The sequence below is a fragment of the Vanacampus margaritifer genome, chromosome 6 (genome assembly GCF_051991255.1).
Source record: "Vanacampus margaritifer isolate UIUO_Vmar chromosome 6, RoL_Vmar_1.0, whole genome shotgun sequence".
NCBI classification, from domain to species: domain Eukaryota; kingdom Metazoa; phylum Chordata; class Actinopteri; order Syngnathiformes; family Syngnathidae; genus Vanacampus; species Vanacampus margaritifer.
Window position 1 is genome coordinate 17,525,349 of NC_135437.1, and position 24,383 is coordinate 17,549,731.

General features: G+C 42.5%; 3 protein-coding genes across 11 annotated transcripts; 2 read left to right on the forward strand and 1 right to left on the reverse strand.

The window, feature by feature from the left end:
• Nucleotides 1–210: 210 nt before the first annotated feature.
• Nucleotides 211–9,005, forward strand: ric8b (RIC8 guanine nucleotide exchange factor B). Its single transcript, XM_077567845.1, has 10 exons — nt 211–389; nt 768–815; nt 1,054–1,686; nt 1,842–1,936; nt 2,811–2,961; nt 3,418–3,513; nt 3,620–3,764; nt 4,329–4,473; nt 4,701–4,820; nt 6,659–9,005. Exons 1-10 carry the CDS (start codon nt 306–308, stop codon nt 6,765–6,767), a joined length of 1,626 nt encoding a protein of 541 aa, XP_077423971.1. The 5' UTR covers nt 211–305; the 3' UTR covers nt 6,768–9,005.
• Nucleotides 8,979–19,956, reverse strand: LOC144053422 (NAD-dependent protein deacetylase sirtuin-3). Of its 8 annotated transcripts, XM_077567852.1 has the most exons (9): nt 12,154–12,404; nt 12,016–12,067; nt 11,449–11,643; nt 11,203–11,364; nt 10,903–11,135; nt 9,990–10,090; nt 9,764–9,925; nt 9,483–9,695; nt 8,979–9,271 (listed from the first exon to the last, which is right to left on the reverse strand). In XM_077567852.1, the coding sequence occupies exons 3-9, from the start codon at nt 11,640–11,642 to the stop codon at nt 9,164–9,166; spliced, it is 1,173 nt and encodes a 390-aa protein (XP_077423978.1). In that variant the 5' UTR covers nt 11,643; nt 12,016–12,067; nt 12,154–12,404; the 3' UTR covers nt 8,979–9,163. The 8 variants fall into 8 exon arrangements, with proteins under 8 accessions (XP_077423978.1, XP_077423975.1, XP_077423973.1 ...); XM_077567849.1 differs by lacking the exons at nt 12,016–12,067; nt 12,154–12,404 and adding an exon at nt 19,793–19,956; XM_077567847.1 differs by lacking the exons at nt 12,016–12,067; nt 12,154–12,404 and adding an exon at nt 12,660–13,319 and having other exon boundaries at nt 8,979–9,268.
• tmem263 (transmembrane protein 263) lies at nt 10,406–23,811 on the forward strand. Of its 2 annotated transcripts, none has more exons than XM_077567855.1 (3): nt 10,406–10,570; nt 21,823–21,891; nt 23,151–23,811. In XM_077567855.1, the coding sequence occupies exons 2-3, from the start codon at nt 21,825–21,827 to the stop codon at nt 23,447–23,449; spliced, it is 366 nt and encodes a 121-aa protein (XP_077423981.1). In that variant the 5' UTR covers nt 10,406–10,570; nt 21,823–21,824; the 3' UTR covers nt 23,450–23,811. The 2 variants fall into 2 exon arrangements, with proteins under 2 accessions (XP_077423981.1, XP_077423980.1); XM_077567854.1 differs by lacking the exon at nt 10,406–10,570 and adding an exon at nt 20,287–20,518.
• Nucleotides 23,812–24,383: the final 572 nt, after the last annotated feature.

A 24,383-nucleotide genomic window follows, 5' to 3' on the forward strand; every position in this document is an offset into this window, starting at 1 on the left:
TGAATGGACGATTTTGATTAACTATGATTTGTGTAATGAAAATATAAAGCAAACATTGTAGAGGTGTTTCTTCATTTCATTTATTTAAAAAACAAACAAACAAACATTTTTTTTAAGTAAATTATACAATGAACGATTGGAATGATGAAATTCTGATGAAATTCTGAAATCCGCCGCTGGTAACAGTGTTTAAATTTCCGCACCGGCGAACCGACACGTAAACGCATCAAGCTAGCCTGAGAGCTAGCTAGCCAGCCACTCAAAACCCACACAAGCAGCCGTGTTGTGTTTATTTGACAGCCGTCATGGACTTAAATAATGTGTTGTCGCAGCTCGAAAGTGCCAACGAGGTGAACATAGAGGAGCTTCTCCGGGAGTTTAATCGAGAGGTAAGTTGTGCTTGGTCTATTTCTTTTTCTTTTTCTTTTTCTTTGCGTCGGCTATAAACAAACGTAGCTCGAGCGTCAGCTAGCAGCCTTGCTAATTAAGCGGATTGCTTTTAAGTCAACGAGTTATCCCGATAAGCCTCCTAAAGACAAAAGTACAGCCTCGTGATGTTTAACGTTTATTAACATTCTAGTTGTGTCCCGACGCCAACAAAATGTATGTTAAGCCTTGTATAAATAATGTGCAGTGCACACACAGTCACAACATTAAGGTATTTATGTAGTTTATGACGTCATTAAGCAACAAAATGCTTTCACTGTTCGACTTCTATTGTGCAATTGGTATGTTAATTACCTACAATAAGCCTTTCTCCTTTCCAGAACGCCCACACCTTCACTTTTGACCAGAAGGAGGAAACACTGCGCAGTGTAAGCAAACGCCATCATTGTATTATACATTGTATCCATCATTGGAGCCCTTACCCTTATAAGGGTGGCGGGTGGAACTGGGGTCCAGAGAGGCGTTTGTTTAGAGTCCTCAATAAGAGCTGACTTTGAGCAATGGCACTCTACACCGATCACAATTAACCTAACATGTATGTTTTCAGAATGTTTGACATATGTATTCTAATCGCACATTGCCAATAAGAGTCTGTTGTGATTTCAGAAGCTGTGCCAGAGTGTGTTGATAGTGCTCGGGATGCAAGTGCAGCCCAGCTGTCAGAAGACGTGTCTGGAGACGCTCCGCATCCTCTCCCGCGACAAGTGCGTCCTGGCACCCGTCGCCACCCGGGACGGCATGCTAACTCTGGCCAGGATGGCCCGGTTGGGCACCGGGGAGACGGCGGGCGACGGCCAGGATCCCCCGCAGCCAAGCGCGCCGGTGGCCGAGGAAGAGAGGGTGGTGGTGGTGGAGGCCCTGAAGTGCCTGTGCAACGTGGTGTACAACAGCGCGGCGGCTCAGCAGGTGAGCGTGGATGTGAAGCTGGCCCACGGCCTGTGCGCCAGCCTGCACACGGCCGCCGCGTGGCACCACGAGGTGGGCCTGTTCACGCTGCGCCTCCTCTTCCTGCTGTCGGCGCTGCGCTCGGATCTGCGGGGGGAGCTGAGGAAGGAGAGGCAGGTGGTGAAGCTCCTGGCCGAGGTGCTGGAGCACACCCTTGACGTGAGGTGGGACGGCACATACGAGGCGGCCCGGCCCGACCCGCAGGCTTTGCCCCTGCCAGCAGAGGACAATGAGAGAGCGATGGAAGCTCTCAAAGCCCTTTTCAACCTCACTGTGTGCAATGTTGGCGGCCAGGTGAGTGGATTGTGTGGCTCATCCACTTTCTATAGCCTCATTAGTCACTAGATAAATTGTATTTTTAAATTGTATTTTTCACAATAAAAATACAAGGTCTCATAAAGTAATTGTTTGACGAGCGCCCTTTTTAAAATTAATTTGTTTTTTTTAAGGAGGATGACCACCAATACAGAGTCATTGCCGCCATCTTGCGCCATGTGCTGATGTTACGGACTGAGACAGAAGAGAAAACGGAGGAAGCACACAGGTGGGGAACTTGAACTTCTCGTACCGTACATCCATTGTTGCTTTAGTGCCTGTGTTCTTTCTGTCAAACAGGCATTGAAAGACTCAAAGCAAAAAGCAATCGCTGTCACTTGACCGCCATAGCATGCACGCATCACACAGACCCAGGATTATGTCATACAAGTGGTGGTTTGTGCATACAGATTGACTTAATCCACCTCTTAATAGATCAAGAACAATATTCATCTAATATAAAGATGACAAAAGATTTAAAACATTTCGATACAATCTGTCATGTTTTGCTCTGACCAGCCGATCAAAGTTGAATCTGTTCTGTACAAAGTGATCACGTCGTAGAATAAACCCCTCAGCTGATATTGGCTTTTGGAGCTTAGTGGCTGGCCAGGAAGCGACTGCATAATAAGCTTCATGTCTTTGCAGCTCAAGTGGCACAAAGAGAAAATCACTGACTGAAGCAGGGAACACACATCATAGTTTTTAACATCATAGCCATTTTATATTAATGTGAGACACACCACACCAAGAAGAAAAAAAAATCAGCATGATGTCTGTTGTAGTACCACGACTGACCTGTGAGAGGCAATGCGGTGCCACAGGGCGAGTCCAGACTGCAAAAATAATACTGCAAAATGCAAAGAAGTAGCTGTCCTAACTGTAAATCTCATTGTACTATACTCAGTACAATGCCTTTGCACAATTTTCTCCTTGCCATTTTTTTATTGCGGTGAACAGGATAAACGGTGGTTCATTATGTTGAAATACAAACGACCGAAGACGACTTTATGATGTTGATAGCCCTGTGACCCGACTAGCCTCAATTTTCTCCCCAAAAGTCTATGCTGGAGTGTGAGCATATTTTTCTGCGTAACCCACAGCCATGCTGTCAACCTGCTGAATAACCTGCCCGTGTCCTGCCTGGACGTGTTAATCGACTTGCCGGTACGGGGAGGCCTGGAGGAATATGGTGGCAAAAACATGAGGGCCATACAGGTGCTACTGGACTTCATGGAGAAACGGATAGACAAGGTAAAAAAATTATGATATTAGATACACCAGCAGTACATCTAATGGAGTAGTGGTGAATCAAGGAGTGGTTGCTAATCAATAAAACTCTGAATTGGTCAGCAGCCAATCACAGGGAACATATAAACAAATATTCCCACTCAGAATCAAAACTGAACAAAGGCACAGGGTGTGCACGCAAACTGCAAGCGCTCAGAGTCGAACCAGGATCTCTCGGCTGCAAGGCAGACCTGCTAACCACTAAGGCACCGATATGTCCACTATTAGGAAGGCATCGATCAGGAATGATTGTTTAACCTTGATCAAGGTCTGCTCTCTTTACTCGGTGCCGTTTAAAAAGTATAGTGGTACTTTGCCTTAAAAGTTCCACAGTAGTCATTTGACTCTTCTAACGATCAAATGTTTACCGAGATGCTTTTAGCGTTGCAGCATGTAGAGCTCACGATCCATATGTGTTAGGGCTCCAACTACAAAGAGGGTCTCACTCCTGTGCTCAGCCTACTGTCTGAAGGGTCCAGACACCACAGAGAAATCCGAAGATATATCAAAGTTCAGGTACTGCAAAAAAAAAAAAAAAAAAAACACAACATCTTCATCAAATGCCTGATTTTTTTAAAAAAATTTTTTAATTTATTTATTTTTATAATTGTCCACTCTATAGGTGCTTCCTCCACTCACAGATGTGAAGATGAGGCCGGAGGTGGGAACCACCACCAGGAACAAACTGGTGCGCCTGATGACGCACGTGGAGATGGCTGTCAAGCAGGCGGCCGCAGAGTTTCTCTTTGTTTTGTGCAAAGAGAGTGGTAAGGAGGGAGGGACGAGTGCGCGTCTGTCAGGCCACGAGCAGAAACATCCATTTGCGTTGCCCGACTGTCTAGTACACCCGCTTCCGTGTGGGGCTCCTTTATTTTTTTTTATTTTTATTTTTTAAATTAAATCCCTTGTGGAAATGTGCCAAAATGTGACTTGTGGAATTAGGTCCTAAAATGGCCAATTTCCTGTTCAATATTGTGCGTAGGTCCTTGAGAATTTATTTTTTTGAGTGCTTTTATTTGTTGACATGCTCACCCAATTTCAAATTGACTGGCGATTTAGCCCCCCCCCCCCTTTTTTTTTTTCTTCCTTTCCTTTTTTTTTTCAATCCTTCCAAAGCCTAAAAATAATCATAAAACTGGAACTTGTATCAAGCCAAATTAGTCAATAACCTCTTAAGGGTGTTGTGTGATTTCGGGCTAGGAGACTTGCTTACTGTTTTAATGAATTATTGCAAGTTTGGACCCTGAAATGAAATTTTGTCACTGTGTACTGTAAATCCAAATGGGCTCCATTCATTTACATGAAACGTGGTCTGTGTTTGTGTTATGTAGTGGACAACCTGTTGAAGTACACAGGTTACGGGAACGCGGCGGGACTCCTGATGGCACGAGGGCTGCTGGGAGGAGGGCGGGGAGAGACCGAGTACTCCCCGGATGAAGACTCTGACACAGAGGAGTACAAAACTGCCAAACCTTTGTGAGTGTCTCTCATTATGAATTTCAGAATTTTTTAAGTTGGCCAACTTTAAGAAGTGAAAAGGAACCAGTGCAATCATTTTAAATATTTTATCCTTTTGAGTCACAGCATGACTGGAACAGCCCATAACAAGTGTCAACAATAAAGCTCTTGTATTAGATGACACTGTACCTAATAAAGTGGGTTGTGCGTGTATCGTATAAAATAACCTTTTTGTTTTTCCCCAGCATCAACCCAATCACCGGTCATGTGGAGGAACCCATGCCGAACCCCATGGAGGAAATGACCGAGGAGCAGAAGGAGTACGAAGCCCAGAAACTTGTCAACATGCTGGACAAGTTGTCAAGGTAACCACGGCAACCGTAGCTTTTTGGTGGTTTGTTAAGGGTAAAATGAGAGCACTTGAAAGGAGCCGCTGTACGTCATAATTCGTACCCGGGTGCTCACCAGGATTACAATAAAATTTCATTTTGACGTTTGTTTTTTAAATTCAGTTCTCATTAATTTTTAGAGTTTTATTATTATTTTTAATATAGGGTATTTCTTCTGTGCAAGATTCAAGCAACAAACTACAATAAAGGATTGTCATATACAGTCCATTCAGTGTTGGACACAAAAAAAAAAGCCAAGTGGAAAAACAAAATACACACCATTCATGCGCTGAGCCAAGGTCCCGCGCAAGTAGTGAGGCATATTTTTTGTTTTGTCCGACCCTGAAGGTGTTCGCCATATAAAGGTGTTGACAGTGTGCTAACATTTTAACAAGCAGCAGCATTGAGGCACCTTGATGTATATTAGCGCTGACCTTTGCCGCGCTCGCATCCCAAACGCCCGTCTCGTCTCTCCCTGCCAACCGAGTCGCTCCCGGCAAGGAATCTCGTCCGCGTCAATTAGCCGGAAGCAGCACACAAAATTGTTATTAGAGCTCCATTAATTAGGCTCCGCCTAATTGGTTAACGGAGCAGACCTATTGCGCAGGTTTTTCTATTCATGGTTCTAATAACCAAACTGAGCGTCCTGACTTTATTCTTGTGAGAAGAGGCTGAACAATTGCACGGGCCCGGCTATTGTCGCGAGGGCTGATGCGTAATGAGGCACGTGCGCCCCATAAAGAGGAAGATTCTTTTCAGAGAACCGCTTCGCCTTTCTTTCATCCTAGTGCTGCGACTCCAAAACACACAACACGGGCTCTAAGGGGATGAATCAACCCTGGAAGAATGTCCTCCGCTAACTGCTTAACCGCTCCTCCAATTAGCACATACTCTACCTGCAGCCTTTTGTCAATTTTGTGTGTTGTTAATTGGGGTGGGGGGGGGGGTAAACATCTCGTTAGGCTTCACTGGATCTGCTGACTTTTGACTTTGGGAATCACTGCGTTGTTGACAAAGAACTGTCAGCTATAGTGTATCATGTGACGAGATATTTTCGTAACGTTGGTAAACATTAGACACAAGGGTACGAACTACTTCCTGATCAAAGAAAGTGGTTGACTTTTGCTGGCCTGAAGTGAAACCATGACAAAATGTTGCATTCCGTTTTTTTTTTTTTTCTGGAGAGCTCAGTATTGTTCATTCAGTAATTTTACCGATTTGACGCGTCATCATCATTGCTCTCTCCCCCCCCCCCCCCCCCTTTTTTTTTTTTGTATGTGCGAGTGTGTGTGTTCATTAGTTCACCTAAAACCTATTAAAAAAAATCCGTTCCGTTTTTCTTGTCGACTGGCTGGGACCAGTCTGGTCAGAGTGGAGTCATCTTGAAGGGAGTGGCCGTGCATGCACACACGCACGCACACACGCACGCACACACGGGAGGTATAATTGGATTAGGATGAAGGGGCAGTCGTGGCTTTGAGGAGATTAGCCCCAATGCTGATCCTGTAATTAAACTGCCGCTGGAGAGGAGGAGGAGGAGAGCGGGAGGATGAGGGTGAGGGGTTGTCTGGACTGTGTCATGGACAAGCGTCCATGGGGGGGGGATTTGGGGACTCCGAAATGCCACGTAAGTACAAAAAAAAATGTCAAATACTTATAATACGCCTATTGACAATGATAAAACACTTTTTTGCACACCAAATAATTTCTCAAATATCAACTTTCATAGATGAGAAATGTAAAGTATACATATCCAGTAAAGGTTCCATTTGCGAGAGCGACTCACAAGTCAGCCATTTTGTTTGTGTGCGCAGGCAGAACTTGATCCGTCCCATGGGAGTCAAGTCCGATGGGACGTTGGCACCCCTGGAAGAAACACTACGCGCGCTACCAGGAGACGATGCTGGATCAGACTCTGATTAGAGTTTTATGCCCGCGTGTCGGCACGGGAGCGGGTAGGTGGGGGAAAAACCCCCACAATGCTGTGTTGCGTATCAGACAGACCGCCTCGTGGAAGGTGGATTCCTCTTTAGAAGAATGTTGTCCTAACTTGTTTCCTAAATTTATTTAATATGTGGCCAAGCACAACAATACAAATTGTCACCGTTTCTTCGAGGCGAAAGAATAGATGTCATTTTTATTCTGGTTATTGGGCACTTCCTAATTGGCATATAGAACAGAGAAGGTGGAAAATAAATCAATCACGTCTGTTCACCAGTAAAGATTTGGGGTTTATTCTGGAATTTCACCCGAAATATTTTTGTACAAAAAAAGTATTTGGGGATTGCTACTAATATACTGTGAGCTTTCACGTGCTATTGCAAGTATGCTTGACCTCCATTACATGAACCCAATTCAATGACAGCCAAAGCACACACTAGCGTCCAAATGGTCAGTTTCTCCGAACCTGTGTGAACAATCATCCCACGGGGGGGGGGGAATAATTGTAGATGTCTCTCCCCAAACCATCCAGCCCCCACAGTACTGTGCAACGCAGCTCAAATGGCACGGGTCTCGTTTCAGGAGGACTTTTGAGGAAGTCCGCCGTGAAGGTGAAGAGACTTCACTGTTGCACCTTTTTTGTTTGTTTGTTGTTTTGTTTATTTGTTCCTAAATTGAGGCGTTATTTAAATAATAGTTGATTGCATGGCAATCATTCCTTCACCTGTACTTTTTTGTAGAACTTTTCCTGCTCCATTTTTTTTTTCATTTGTTGTATTCATTTATTGACCTAAATTAAAACATGAAGTCTGTAGTGAGCGTGGGACATACCTATTCGGGTTTGAGGTGTATTTACAATTTTGGAAAAGTGTCACTGTGAATCTTTTTTGAAGCTCAAAGGGAGCCTCGTGGCTTTGTTCTCGGCTAACATTCCACGTGCTCGGTATTACTGTAAAGAAAACGTTTTTATTTCAATATTTACTATACAGTGGTACCTTGACTTGCAACGCGGTTCTTCCAGCTTAAGACAAGTTACGTTTAAATTCAATTTGAAATGAAATTTAAGACCAGCTTCCATGTTGTCCGTAAGAATCCTGACCAAAAACGACATCACCGTCGCCACTTTGTTGGTTCCACTATTGTGATTGCGCAATTGTTACGAGTCACGCGGTCGTTTTTGTTATTTAAGAATGCTCATTTATTTTGAGACCATTATTTACAATCATAAAATCCTTATCATGTGTTGACTTTGTTCCCCTTTTAATATTGCAATTATGATTCTTTTTCAAGGTCCTCTTGCCATGTTTTCATGTTCATTTGTTATTTTTTGAATAAATATATCGGGTGTTGTAGGTTAGGGTTATGCAAAAAAAAAAAAAAGGACAAATCAACCGTGAATTACTATAAAAGACAATTTATCTACTTATATTTGTTATTTTACTAAATATTTTTACATTCAGTCTTAAGAGTCTACTAATCACTACAGCAACCCAAAATTCTACCAAACAAGTCAGTAAATCATTACAACAATTAATGCATACAATTCTGTGACTTTATCACTTCAACTTTCCATGTGTTGTGAAGCAAGTCAAAGTGCACCGCACTTCTTAGGCACTGAACTTACCTACAACATGATATAAATAAAAAATATATACAAATTAAGCCAACCTGCAAGAAGCTTTCCTCCCCAAAATGCAGCCTTTGTGATTTTAAAAATTGCATTCTACTACATTGATGATGTTGATTTTAATTTCAATTAACTAATTCATTCCCGGGTAACTTTTTTTAAGTCCTGGCTGTTTTTTCCACGTGTAAGTTTAAAGGAAGGTTTGAAAATGGATGACATTTGAATGACTTGTTCATCCCTAGGCTAATTTCATTTGAAAATTGCTCTTAAATACAAGTAAACTTATTTATGCACCAGCCGGCAGGTCAGAAAAAAATTCTTAAGTCAAGGTCCCACTGTAATTTCTAGATATAATTTAAGGCCTTACTTTATTCTCAACATTCCTTTCAACCAGTAGATTTTGGTGATGATGAACTCCACATCTAACCACCTGCATACATCAATTTATATTGCATGTCATATAATTTTTTTTCCTGAAGAGAATGTGTTCTTTTTGCACTTTTACATGATGTAAACCTCACTATATTTATTTTATCTAGTGAACACTGAAACAAACAAACAAAACAATGTGTTTAATAAAAAATGTAAAACAAGTTCTCCACTGTCTTTATTAAATATTGCATAAAATTGTGTTTTTACTGTATAAAACATACACAGATGGCTATATTTGTCACATGTACACAAAGAGCATTACAAGCACATGTGTCGGCATCAAACATGATCAGGAACAATAGTCAAAACTTTCCCGCCATCAGTTACTCGGACAGGAGGACGCCGAGCACTTGCTGTCCGTCTCGGAGTCCGATTCGTCCTCGCCGCCAGTCCCGCTTGTGCCATTGACCAACGTCGGGATGTGCTGCTGAGAATTCATTTGATTGGATCAGTTGCACAACCTGACTCCATTTTATAAACCCACCCTTTAAAATTGTTTTTAAAAAACACACTAATTGCGCCATGGGCTGTGTCAAATGTTATTTTTGGTGTCTGCTTCTAAAAAAACAGTTGGTGGACTACAAAATGGTCGGGTGGTCAGACTTTGGACATGGCTTCTAATCTATTTGCGAGCCAACCTCTTGTTCCAGACTCTTCATCAGCTCCACGATGTCGTCGTTCCAGCCCAGCATTTCGGCGAACCGCCGCACCGTGTTCTCCAGATCGCCCAGTTCCACGTGGTCCCCTCTGCGCAGCGGCACCCTCTGAAACGGGCCCACGGCATGTCGGTTGAGGAGCAGCCGCGGCACCTTGGAGCGCACCGTGTTCACCAAACTGGCGAAAGGCTCGATCTGAAACGCCATTTGGTGAGAATTGAGCAACGCTGGAAGGCGAGAGCCCCGCGGACGCTGCCGAGCACCTGCAGCGAGGTCCCCATGATGATTAGCAGGTCGGCTTTGGGGAAATCTTTGGTGTGGAGGAAGTATTTCTGAGGAAGGTCTTCGCCGAAGAAGACCACGTCGGGCTTGACTGTGGCGGCGCAGAACGTGCACGAGGGGATGTCGCCATTCATGATGGCACGCTAGGAGACAAATGGCCACGTCAGAACGGGCTATACAAATACGCTCGCGGAGGTTCCAGCGCACCTTTGCTTCCTCTGCCGGGTACGGCGTGTAGCACAGGTGACAGGAAGCGGTGACAAAACTGCCATGAGCTTCTACCAATTTGTCATCGGGAATGCCACACACTGAGAAAGTAAACATTACTTCATGAGTTAACAAGGCCAGTGAGATAAAATGTAAATGTTAAAGAAACAGTGTAGAATTTAGTGCCATCTAGTGGTGAACTGATATAATGCAACTATTTTGAAGCACGTGCAAGCCAACCACCAATTACTACCAATGGGCTCTTTGCACAAATCGACTACTTCCTGAACTCAGTACCACTTCACGATTGGACAAACTGATTAATCCAGGTGTGTCTGGCCATTGTTGTCGTGGTTACTGAGGTCAGGCACATTTGTCCAATCGTGAAAGGCAGGAAATAAAGGAGTGAGTTCAGGAAGTAGTGGATTTGTGCCCATTATTATTTGGAGGTAGGAAGCTAGCAAGAGTGGTTAGCAAAAACTAGCTGGAGTGGCTAACAAAAGTAGCTAACAGGAGAAGCTAGCAACAACTAGCATGAAAAAATTGTGAGAATCACGGGACTCAACGACAACCATCTGAAGGTAAGCGGCGGTCGACCCATTGGGTCCGACACCATCTGCAACTACCACCAAAGGCTAATTAACTACATTCGCAAAGTTCTTCTTCGGGTGTTCGTAGCAGAAAGATGGCGGCGGAACATGGCAACCTCCTGAAAGATGCGGTGTGACCTATGCATTAACGATTACTAGCCCTGTGATTATATAAAAAAAAATTATGTACGTTGATGAGATAAGACTTTTTTTTTTGCTTGAAATGAATGAATTATTAGTTCACCACTAGATGGTGCTAAATAATACAATACCTTTACATATACAGTAAAAAAACAAACAAAAAAAACAGTATTGTCACTCACGTTTCTCCAAGCCGTCGATATTCTGCGTGTACACGCGGAGCAGCAGGCCTTTGTGGTGCAGCATGCGGATGAAATAGTGGATGTAGTTGGGTCTGTGGCTGCCGGGATAAAGCACCTTGGCTAGAGAGAAGAAAGGCTGTGGGTCGTTGGAGAAGTAGTCGACGTTGAAAATGGCTTCCGGGTATGGGACGTCGTATGCCTCCAAGTTGGCGTAAAGGCCCGTTCCTGGAGATCTGACGCAAGCAAGTAGCCAGTTGAGGAGAGGCAGTTTAGGAGTAAGACAGAAAAGAGGGCACACACCTGAAGTCAGGAATTCCGCTGGCGGTGCTGATTCCAGCTCCGGTCACCACCACCACGTTCTTGCAGCGGCCCAGCTTCATCAGGCGGACCACGGAGGCCAGACCACCAGCAGATTTGGCCACAGGGGGAGAATTCTGATGTTGGCCTAACTGCTTTTCTTCACTGAAGAAACCAAGAGAAGGCATGTTTGGAATTTCCCTAGATGATTGAATAATCCGGTTCTGGAGGATTCAAAAGTTGCCCCACCTGGAAGTCGGGTCTCCCGGCCCGCTCACGCTCATCTGACGGAGGTCTTGGGCCAGGGCCGAGTCGGACTGCTTCTTGCGCTGTTTCCCATACTGGCCCAGCCCAGAGTCCGGAGACTCTGCGCTTCTGGAACTGCGTGTTTTTCGCACAGCCGCAGGCCGCAGGGATCTTTTATCCTCATTGGACTTGGACATCCTGGCATGTTGACACAGTAATGAAATCAAATGAGAGAAGTCATCCCTGAAAAGGAGGATTTTTTTTTGCCATTGCAGTCACCGGCGACCATTTTCACGTGATTTACCGTCGCTACGGTGAAAATGCCAAAGAATTTGATAACCCGGACATCCCAACCCAAACATCTTATGTGTGATGAACTTAAGTGTCTCATTCCTCTCATCAGGCCATATTTAGAAAGCTCTTAATGTGGAGTCAACTCTTCTCTGGTCTCCCTTGGCGCCCCGAAATGCTTTAAAACTGTCAACTGTTGAACAAAAGCTAATGGCCGCAATATATTTAGCATACCCCCCCACCCCCCTTTCCATCTATCCTGACAGCACATTTACCCACCCCTCACTTCTGAGAAGCTCCACTAATACAGTCCACAGCTGTGGCAGCTTTACTGTTCAGGGAAAAGCAGAAGGGTTAGTAGAGGTGGAGGGGGGGCACTGTAAAAAAAAGACCAAGATTGACCATGTGTCAACAAACCCAGCTGGGGAACAGGAAAAAAAAAAAAGTCCCCCTCCCTCCCTTAGCAGGGACTGGAGAGATAAATGATACAGAGGCGGGATTCAATAAAGAGAGAACAGAAGAGCACAAGGAGGAAGGGGGTCTTCTTTTCCAAAGCTATTCCGGGCGGGGAGGAATGAGTGATCAGCATGGAAGCGAACAAAAGGCGCTACAAGCCATAAAACAAGGCTGCCTCCTTCCGGTGACCACTTAGCACCCCCTAGAGGCCAAATAAGACTACAGCAATCTGAGGGGGGGAGTGATGATGCCCTACATTCTTACCTGTTATGTCAGCAGAGGTGGGTAGTAACGTGTTACATTTACTTGAGTAAAATGTACTTCTAAGAGTAGTTTTACCACACAATACTTTTTACTTTTACTCGAGTAGATGTGTGAAGAAGTAACGCTACTCTTACTCCACTATATTGGGCTACACTAGAGTCGTTTTAGTAGTCACCGCCGCCCCATTCATACATTAGATTTACCGTATTTTCACATGTGGGAGTATTTCCGCGGACATTAGTAATGTGACGTTCACGAACTAATCAACTCTTTTGAACGGCTCTTCGATGTGACGATGGGAATCGAGTCTTTATAGAGACCCGTTCGCTTTTGGAGGGAGCGTATTCTTCGCATATTAGTGTCAATCAAACAATTAACTTGTGGGTGGTTCTAAAGCTAAGCTCTAAAACAAGCAGGAGGACAATGCTCACTGCGCATGCCTGCTTTAGCACCATGGCCGAAGTTAGAACACAACGAGCTCACAAAGTTAGTTATTTTATTTTAGGATTTGAAGATGCCAGCATTTGCACATGTTTTTGTCTATCTGATTACATTGTTTTTTTTAGTTGTTTTTTTTTAAACAAATAAATCAGCCTTCATGTTCAAGCAGTTACTTGGTTCTTGAGTACCAAGCAAATACTTTTTTCACTTGTACTTAAAGGATTTTTTTGATTACTACTTTTAACTTTTACTTGAGTAATATTTTGAAGTAACGCTATTCTTACTTGAGTACAATTGTTGGCTACTCTACCCACCTCTGTATGTTAGTATACCAAAGTTGTCCTTACAAGTGTGTAGAAATGTCACACGGCAATGGAAAAAAAAACTAAGTAGTATGGAAGTTAGTTTTAGTCTTACTAATGAGGATAAAGTGTGTTAAGAAATAAAAAATCTTTTTGGGCTAATTTGGAAAGGCAATAGCTCTGCCACACACTTTAGTGTTTTTTTTTTTTTTTTAGCACATTTAAGAACTATTAAAAACAGCGGGATGTCCAGGTTGTCTTTTGTGGGGACTGCACACAGTCAGAAACTGCTGCTGAGTACAGGCAATAAATCAGCCGCCCACTTAGTTATTAAGGTCAAATAGAGGAGACAACACCATCTTAAAAAAAAATCTCTGCATGCTTTTGCCCAATTCAAACATCAGTCGCATTGGTGAGAGAAAGCCTAATTGTGATAGAAAATGCTCTAATCGTTCTTTAATAATAAAAGAATCCTTGTATAAATGACAAAAGGTCTTTTAAAAAGGATTTGAGTGAAAGCCCCCTTACGCCCAGCCCTCCCTTGTTTGGCCTTTCACACAGTTTGCTCTTCACAGTGGAGAAGTCGAAGGCCCGTTGTGGCCCCAGTGTGCCACATCACCGGACCACCAGCGGTGTCGCTGCTCACATGAGGGCTGCGGTGATCTCATTAGGACCCTGGACCACAACACTGGCCACACTCCAGTGCTCACCATTATACCCCCTCCCACCCAAAAAGATAATCCTTTTACCATTTCAAACGGGAGGGGCTCCGACCCAAACGTGGACAAAGAGCAAATCAAGTTGGTGTAAAAACAACCACAAGTTACTTGAGCTGAATTACAACGGTGTGATTTTGTAGGAATTATTTTGGAGGATTATTATACATTTGCCGTGTTGAAGTAAATTTCCTCTTGGGAAACACAAGTCAACGTAATAGTGTAGTAATTTCTGTTTATGATTGCTATGTATTGCAAAGGAGTGTTATTGTATTTGGTGAAGTTGCAAGTGGACGACTCAGCTGCCGAGTGGGGACAACTGATAAGAAGACGTGACGCACGTCAACGCCAGGGTCCCTGGACTTGCATGCCGCATTAGAGAGTGTGAAGTGAGATAGGAGTTGTTTTTCTCTTTCTGTCATGTAATCAGATGCCCCGATTAATACATATAAGGGGACTATTTGAATGATGAACCAAGAGAGACTCTGTACCGATCAAACTAAGGCTGCAGTTTTCTCTTCCTCATGAGTAATAAATTTGGAACCAGATGCTTCTTCTCTCTTTATTTGATAAATGTCTACATCTGAACCTGACATTTAAATTGGTCCTTCATAGCCGGATTGCAACATACCGGAGGTGCCCAGAGGCAGAGCCGACGACCAAGAAAGACCGTGGCCACGGCAGCTGTCCCATTTTAGGGGACTGGACCTCGGCCCTGTTTCTGGGGACTGAAAGTTGAAGCAAGCCAGGAAGAGAGAAGGCAACACTGGTAGGACACTTATATTTTCATTGGCGGATGTTTGGTAAATGAGTGTCCGTTTAAAGTTAAGGGCGACGGTGTCCTACGCGCGTTTAAACTCCGTGGAAAAGAGGGCGACGGTGTCCTGTACGTATTTAAACTCCGTGGATAAAAGAAATAGACAGAGGAAGTCTATAAAACTGAGGAAAAGGGGACTGAGAAATAGACAGAGGAAGTCTATAAAACTGAGGAAAAGGGGACTGAGAAATAGACAGAGGAAGTCTATAAAACTGAGGAAAAGGGGACTGAGAAATAGACAGAGGGAGTCTATAAAATTGAGGAAAAGGGGATAGAATAAAAAACCGTAAGAATACTAGTCAATGTTGCGTGAAGAGACAGAGAGAGTCTATAACACTGGAAGAGGGCGACGGTGTCCTACGCGCGTTTACACTCCGTAGAGAGGGAGTGAGTGGAGGTTCGCTACCTCGGTGTGAGTGGAGGTTCGCTACCTCATTATTGTTTGTTCGGGGATTTAAAGTCAGTTTAATCTCCTTAAGAGAATCGCTGACTCCAACATGGAGAAAACAAATAGCAAAAAAGCCAACAAGAAAGACCCGAAACAACAGTTAACATGTAAGGACTGCAAGTTTGTAGAAAACCAATGTCCTTCTAAAACAAAACATTTAAATTTGTGGATAACGAAATATGAATTTGCTGGCCAGCTTAATACACAAAAAAAAAAAAATATTTAACTTGCAAGTTTTTTGTTTTTGTTTTATTCTCAAAAAATCTTTATAAGTAGGCCGCTATATTGACACATGGTGTGACCCATGTGTCAACAGGGGGAATGGTAGGACGGATACACAGAATGTATACGACATATGGCTTTAATTTATTCTCAATTTTTTTATTATCATTATTATTTATTATCATTAACAGTGGCAACGAAGCCAGTTTGGCCGATTACATGCGAAAAACATTAGAGAAAAGAGATGAATTGAAACTACCAGAAGGCGATTGTGCTTCTCTCCAACAGGAAGAACTAGTAGCTCCAGGAGACTGGGTACTGATCCAAAGCCTCAAAAAGAAGCACTGGAATTCTCCAAAGTGGGAAGGCCCTCATCAAGTGCTGCTGACCACGCCGACGGCCATAGAGATTGAAGCAAGGAGCGCTTGGATACATCTTACGCATTGTAAAAAGGTCATCTCAACCGACAAACCCAACAGGGAGGGTGAGCGAAAGTCTGATTCAAAGGTGGGAGCAGATATATAGAATCTGAAAATACCTGCGGTCAGTGAAGTTTTCCAAGACGCCTAACCTAATTAGGGGTTCTCGGTCGACATGGCTATTGCGTGGATAAGATTTGCGGTGCTATGTTGTGTGGTCTTTGTGACCGTGAAGGCTATTCATTCACCAAATCACGCACTGATAAACAAGAATAGAGGATTTTCATATGGGTAACACCCAATAAAAATGTAGACCGAATCAACTACATCCATTACAATGTACAAGAATTGGGGAATTATACTGAAGAAGGATTTATAGCTGTCAGAGAACAATTGGCTGCAACATCACTCATGGCGTTCCAGAACCGCATTGCGGTCGACATGCTACTGGCAGAGTGAGGTGGCGTTTGCGCTATGTTTGGGGACCAGTGTTGTACATTTATACCAAACAACACATCTCCGGATGGGTCCCTCACGAGAGCCATTGAAGGCCTGCGCACCCTGAATCGAAAGATGAAAGAACACTCAGGTCTGTCCACCTCAGCATGGGACGAGTGGTGGGAAAAAACGTTTGGCAAATATAAAAGTTTGGTATTTTCTGTCATGATTTCTATGACTCTGTTCACCTCAATTCTTGTGCTGTGTGGATGTTGTTGTATTCCCTGCATTCGCGCATTACTCGTCCGACTTATCTCAACCGTCATCGCTCCCACAAATTCTAAATTACAAGAGAGGTACCCTTTGCTTATTTCTGCAAATTATGGTGATGGAGGGGACACTAGTGACCAAACCAATGATGAGATAATTTCTCCTGCCGTCATATTTTACACACCTTAAAACTTAAAACATAGAAAGGGGACATGATGGAATGTTTAAGTTTGTCATCCAGTAAATGATTCAACTGAATAAAACCTTTAAATCAAAGTTCTTTTGATGACAACATTTTTGGAGGCAAATGTAGAATAAACAGGAGGGAAATGTAGGAATTATTTTGGAGGATTATTATACATTTGCCGTGTTGAAGTAAATTTCCTCTTGGGAAACACAAGTCAACGTAATAGTGTAGTAATTTCTGTTTATGATTGCTATGTATTGCAAAGGAGTGTTATTGTATTTGGTGAAGTTGCAAGTGGACGACTCAGCTGCCGAGTGGGGACAACTGATAAGAAGACGTGACGCACGTCAACGCCAGGGTCCCTGGACTTGCATGCCGCATTAGAGAGTGTGAAGTGAGATAGGAGTTGTTTTTCTCTTTCTGTCATGTAATCAGATGCCCCGATTAATACATATAAGGGGACTATTTGAATGATGAACCAAGAGAGACTCTGTACCGATCAAACTAAGGCTGCAGTTTTCTCTTCCTCATGAGTAATAAATTTGGAACCAGATGCTTCTTCTCTCTTTATTTGATAAATGTCTACATCTGAACCTGACAGATTTGTAGACCCAATATTACAACAGCAGCACACAATAGGTCAGTCAGCTCCAGAAGAATATTTCCCAACCTTTATTGGGCCAAACGAAATGACAAAAATGTCGCATAAGTAGCAATTTTGAGAGAATGATGATATCTTCTCCATTTACTTACTTATCTCGGCCTGTTAATTTGGACTCAAAGCTTTTATGTATTCAGTTCCATCAATGGCAGCTGGTGGTTGGTTACACGCTAAATTAACCTTTCGCCATCTAGTGGGAAAGCATTTTGTTGTTCTGCCTCTTACTATAAACTTAACAATTACCTGGTTGCCAAACCATAGCATAAATATGTCATACTATTTGCTACTTAACGTCAATGCCTCCATTTTGTGAGTTATTAATGTTAGTGTCTACATTTTACATTTTGTTATACGTAAATGGCAGTTACCATTTTTGCTAGACATATATATGTCTGGTTGCCAAAGACCATAAAATGGCGCCACAGCTTTACCTTTTTGTTTGACACGTCTTTGCCGCTATCTTGTGGCATCTTGCGTGTTGCAGAAGAACAAAATCTGCCCATAGGCTATTAATGCCAATGTGCAAACTAGCGAATAGGCAAGTGTCAGTACCTCCATTTTGTTAGTTACAAATGGCAACTAATGCAAGAACATTGCTTTGGTGCCATCTTGTGGCATCTTGAAGCTAAGGACCGACGTTTAAGTTAGGGGAGACGCTTCATTTAGTCAGGCCATTGCCTTGTCTAATAGAAAAAAGTGATTTGTCGTCATCTTGTGGCGTCAAAAGGAAATTACAAGTCTTTTGGGGCATTGACAAGGTACAGTTACGTTTTTAGCGGACTTTTTCTATTCGTTATTATATTCTTAAGGGTTAATTTTTGTTCTAAATAGTACTTCCATTTGCCAGTTACAAATTGTAGAGGCTTAAAATTAATAGGCGAGTTAACAAAATGTCTTTCTAACTCTTCCAAGCCATTTGTAATGTTAAGGTTTTCTTTCATTTATTTATAATTATAAAGCGGCAGCAACTGTTCATGTGACCGGAAAGGAAATCATACTACATGACAAAAATGTGGCATTTTAATTTTCACTAATCCAGCGTCACCAGAATAGCACTCATCCTGCGGGTGGTGCTTGTCCATGGCGTTTAACCCCGGCATTCATTTCAGTCCCCCCTCCCGCCAAAACATGGGATGGCAACAGGCGGCTTGGTCACCATGGAAACCACTTCATCACTTGGTCAGAGGCAACAGCCTCAATGTTGTGCCTTCCCACCTGCTCGCTAATGACATATCAGTGTGTGTAGCGCCTTTGTGCGGCCCTCCACAGACACAAAGCCACGCGCGTGCTAATTTGTGTTAGCATATTGGTTGGTGTCGCACAAGGGAAGGAGGTCGACTAATGACTCTTGTCCCAAGGTACTCCTCTGGGGCCGTTCCTACTAGCTCCATTTCCAACTCCATACTACTCAGGCCTAGAAACAGGACAATAAGCCATTATTTTCTGTTAAGCTTTTATTTTCAATTATTCAGTTAATTAAAAAACGATAACATCTGTAGATCTTCAGATGCTGTGTTTTGCCACGTCACAAAAGGCTGACACATTTACTTCAGAATGGACGAAAAATGTAACATTTGATAGCAAATTTCAGCACAGGAAAGTTTAGTTAAAGTCCATTTAACGCAGAAGGGTCCAAAGTTCAGCCCGAGGGTCATTTGTGGCTCACTGAATGTTTTTTATTTTTTTATTTGGTGTCCTTATTGCAATAAGAAAATTAAACACATCCTACATTTAAGTTATGAGAAAATGTTAAAACGTTGAAAGATTTTTTTTTTTAAAAAATGTAATAAATGTTTAATGTTAGATACTACTATATCAAAATATTTCCAAGAGTTGCAAAAATAGAATCAATTGGGTTTTTTTCTGGTATCAATATGCACTTTTATCCCAATTTGTAAAGTAGTTGTTTTTTTAAATAATCTTTTTCATTCCAATCAGTCCAATGTGCAAAATAGATATGATGCAGCGTAAGAATACGTGACATGTACGTTGTGTTTTTAATTTGTTTTATATTGATGTCCTAGAAGTATTTTAAGACACGTTTAGTTTACTGCAATTATGAATGTATTACTAATTTGTTCAATTATAGAGGCCTCCGACGCGTTCCTGAGGCACAAACTCAGCTTACGTTGCCGCCCAATGAACCCCGTCGTAAATCGAGGAGACCTCTATTTTTTCTGACCAATAAAAACTTTAGAAGGGTTATGCTGCCACCTGCTGTAATCGGCAGCTAATTGCATGTGTATACTCTGGATGCTTGCCTCTTTGTTTACTTTCAATACATTTCCTAAACAACAGACATCATATGAAACCAGGTAACTGTCTTCTCATCGTTTAACGTTGACTCACAGGACTACGTTTACCTCAATACAGTTCTGGTACCACAAACATACATTTAAAAATGAGGTTAGCTACCTTTTGTCTCCACCGAGCAGAACTTCTGAGAGTCCAGCAAGCGAGGGTGTTGTGGGATAGTGTAGAAATACTGGGGGGGGGGGGGGCTAAATTAACCAGGTCCGAACCGAATCGTAAAAGCACACAGCTGTCATCTCAGCGGCTGCTTCCGGACACTCACGAAGCTATTACAAACACTGGCGGGAAGATGAAAAAAAACGGACCTCGTGTCACGTGGTATAGACGTTCCGTTTTCCTTTTCTATTGTCGCGTTTATTTTGGTTTTATATTGTATTTTATTTGTGATGCAATGGATAAAAAAACTGGATAAAAAATAAATTGATCATAAATAAAGTGGGGGGAAAAGTGGTACAGTACTTTGTGTACTTCAATGATCCCGGAAACAAAGTGAGAATACGTCATTTCCGTTTATAGATTGAAATGGTATGTTGTGTATACATATAGATTATTTAGCAAATATAATTTAAATGAATCCCAAATTTTCCACAACGTTTTAGGTATTTTATAGAACTTTAACTTGAACCAAAGCGTAACGACAGAGACGCGAGAGAGCGACAAACGCACACGCACGCACACGCACAAGGGGGTGGAGCCTTGACTCATCCTTGGAAAAAAACAACCTACTAGGACGGACCAGTTTCTCCGTCGACCACATAAATTCACGCCTTAATTATCTTTCTAAATATTTGGAGTCCTTTTCTTGTGCCAAAGGGTGTTAAAAAGAAGGTAAGTTGCCATATTGTATCAACTTACTGGAGTTAGTTCGTCGTAAAATGTCAGCCATGATATCAGTCGCTGCTCCTAAAACTAATGTGTTAAAAAAAACGCACTAAAACTGGCAGGAGTTGTACTGTCATTGTTAGTGGCGCATAAGACAAACATTCTAAAAAACTAAACAAAAAATGCCTTTTTGTCCACCGGGAGCGAAGTGGCGTGTCTGGCTGTGTGACCTAGAATATTCGGAAGAAGGCGAAATTGAATAGCGTTTCCTGTAGCTATATAAACGACACTAAAAGATCGTGTTTAAATTTATTACAATCACGAATGCATGCATTGCAAGCGGGTTTGTTTCCGTTTACGTTTGTGTAAAGTTAACCAAAGTTAGCTCTCGTGGGTTTAGCTGCGTTGCTAACGTGCGATGCTTCTCATAAATCCTTTAAATCCTCGCTCCATACTGCCACGTAGCCGTCATCCATATGTCAACAAGTAACGGCATGCCCTGCTTTATTTCCGGCGATGTTGTTTTTACTTTAAATAGCTTGCCGCACGTCCACACCTCGTTGCAGTTTTTGGTCGTGCTTTGGAAGCTCTCTTTGTATTTGCAGTGAACAGGTCTGCCTTGTTTGTGGATCAGCAGCACAGCCCAGAGCGAAATAAACCTAAATATTAATTCCTTGGTTAATAAAAAGGGATGTAACCAAATGTGTAATATAGAAAGAGCGGGAGAGGGCTGAAAACGAACGATTATTTTAAAATAAGGTTAATTATTTTTTATTATTAGTATAAAAAAAGAAAAGGAAAAAAAGTTTAATTTCCACCCCTTTATTTAAAAAACAGAACATTATTTGAATTTGACAGAGCGAAAAATGTACAAACAAATTGATTATGATTCAGCTACTGCTTTGGTTAATAACATGGCAGAAACTAGGCAAAAATGCTGATCGTTCTTTTCCCAAGTAAAAGCGGATACTTGCCAATACCTTATTGTGGTTAAACACGAAGATAATCAATTTGCTTTTATGGACGACTAGAGAAATCTGCAAATATTTTCCCTTGAACAGATGAAATCAGAGGATTTGTCTAATTTGAAGTTAAACACTTATTTTGAATGATTAATTCATGATCAAAATAGTTGTCAGTGATATGTTATATACTGTAAACATGCTTTCCAGGTCTGTCTGCAGTTATGTAATACATATGCTCGCATGTACTCAAAAACCGCCTAAGTGGTCTATTCCCGCTAGTTTGCTCCTTGATAACACTGTATGTGTAAATATATTTTGGTTATTGCCTGCATTATTTTCCCACAGGGATGAGCCAGGCAGAGCAGGTGGTTGAGGGTCCACCTGCTTACATTGATGATGAGCCAGCAGATTCAGGTCAGTGAAGGAAGACTAAAGTATTTGAATGTCCAGCGGGTTGCACGCACACACGTGCACACGCACGCACACACACACAAGTTTGTTTTACTATCTTTGTGGGGCCATTTCATTGACATAATGCATTTCCTAGCCCCTCCCCCTAACCCCAACCATCAAAAATGATTGCCTACCCCTATTCCTTACCCTAACCTCAACCACAACCCAATTCAAACCTAAACTCTAAAACCAAGTCTTGACCCTTAAAAAGAGGTCTAAACTTGTGGGGCCCAGCAAAATGGCCCCACATGGACGGGTGGGCCCAACAACTCTGTGAAATCCCGAAATGTTGGCCCCACTATGTAACAAAAACAAGACAACACACTCACACACATAGCCTAGATTTGAAACCCTGACCTCGTGGATGCATATGCCACCTAAGCTGACTGTATTTTACAAAAATTAATGCAAATAAGCACTTTGTGTCCATCTTTGGTTTTTTCTTCTTTTTTCTCAATTCATTTTTGTGCCACAACTCATTAATTTGTCTCACACCAAAAATAATGGAAATAAATTGACACAATGCATCATCAGTTGTTCAATACTTACCAAGGTTCATTGTGGGGTACATTTAGGGCATAATAACCTTTATTTGCTACACCAGTGATCCCCAACCAAGGAATCTTGTCAAAACTAATGACATTTGATGAAAATAATGTTGAATGCATCTTTATTTATCCAGCTTTTCCACTAGATGGCAGAATGTACAATAAACCTGTTCATTCACCGGTTGGCTTTCAAACAGCAGAACAAGTCATGTCTTACTGCAAGTATTTTAATTTTGCGTTTAATTTAGCATGCTAAGTTAGTTAATGGTTAAATTGAGACAAGATAATCATTATTTCAGTATTCATATTTTTGTGACATTTTTGTTTGGTGGTAAGCTATGAGATTTTTCTTATGAAAAATTGCACCCAAGAGCATTTCTGTGAATAAAAGACTGTCTGCAGTTATGTAATACATATGCTCGCATGTACTCAAAAACCGCCTCAGTGGTCTATTCCCGCTAGTTTGCTCCTTGATAACACTGTATGTGTAAATATATTTATCACATATCACCTATCACTTATCATCTGTTGATAATGAATTTAAATTCATGGAACAAATATTCAATTTGGGCTTGTCAATGTTCGGATAGTCTTTATGACACCAGAGGAGGTCTTGCTTGCCTTTGACTACCCACCACTAAATTTCAGTGACATGTCGCATTTATCCATCAGACCCCCTCAAAGAGCACCCACCGACTCAGACGGGCATGCTGGGCAGGTTAGCGGGGGGCTTGTACGGCGCCACCAAGGGGGCTTTAGGAGCTACCGTGGGCGGCGTGACCTGGATAGGAGGAAAAAGCCTGGATCTCACCAAGACGGCCGTCAGCTCCGTGGCCGCCGTGCCCGCGGCCGGAGTGGGCCTAGTCAAGGGGGGAGTGTGCGCCGTCGCCGGAGGCGTGACGGCGGTCGGTTCCGCCGTTGTCAGCAAGGTTCCAATCGGGGGAGGCAAAAAGAAGGACAAGTCCGACTGACGGCAAGAGAAACGAGAGCACGCTGCTGGCGTGTTTGTTGATCACACCGAGGGTTGGCAACATCAGATGTAACCGGGTCGCAGCAGCTGGTGATGAGCAGCAAGGGACTCGAACAATCAATGTGAATGTTGCGTTCTTTGCTTTTTTTGTATCCACTTCCTGTTCAGTATAACAGCGTGTTTATAAACTCCAAGTAAGAGACTGTACTTATTTGTGGTGCAAGGAACACTTTTCTTTTCACCGAGGCATCAAGTGGTCCAATAAAATGTCCGTGTCTCATTTTGATCACTAGCCTCACTAGACTTTTTTTCACAAGGCAAACCCTAAATGCACTTGAATAGCACCAGCAAGACAATCAGCCATCAATGCGAATCAATAATCATGTTTTGCGGGGGGGGGGGGGGGGGGGTCAGTGTTTTTATTTAATTTGTCATATACTACCAACAAAACAATTGGAATATTCAGATAAAATTTCAGGATGACAAAAATGCACTCCATCCTCCATTTTCTCTACAGTTGAACTTAATTTGACCTCTCAACTTACCGTAGATGCAAATGTCCAACTGTTCAATTTTTTGGTGTATGTTTTGCACAGCTTGCTGTTCTCTAGCAAGGACCCGAATGGAGCATTACTCAACAGGTGTTTGTGTTGGGCCAAAACATTTCCAAGGACGTTACGCTCTTTTGTGACTCTTCCAGTCTTTCTGTAGCAACCTCCACTCAGTGGCCTCCTCTGTTCGAAGCCTGGCGATAATTATGTGCTTCTGCTCAATTGTTAGGTGTCCACCTGGACTTGGGATGTCAATATGGGAAAAGCAAAATGAAGGGGACTGTTTAATTTATTCACTAATTCTAATTGAGCTCAGATGTTTATCGGTCCATTCACGATCATCACATAACATTGAACAGTTAGATGCGCATTCAAAAGTTAAGG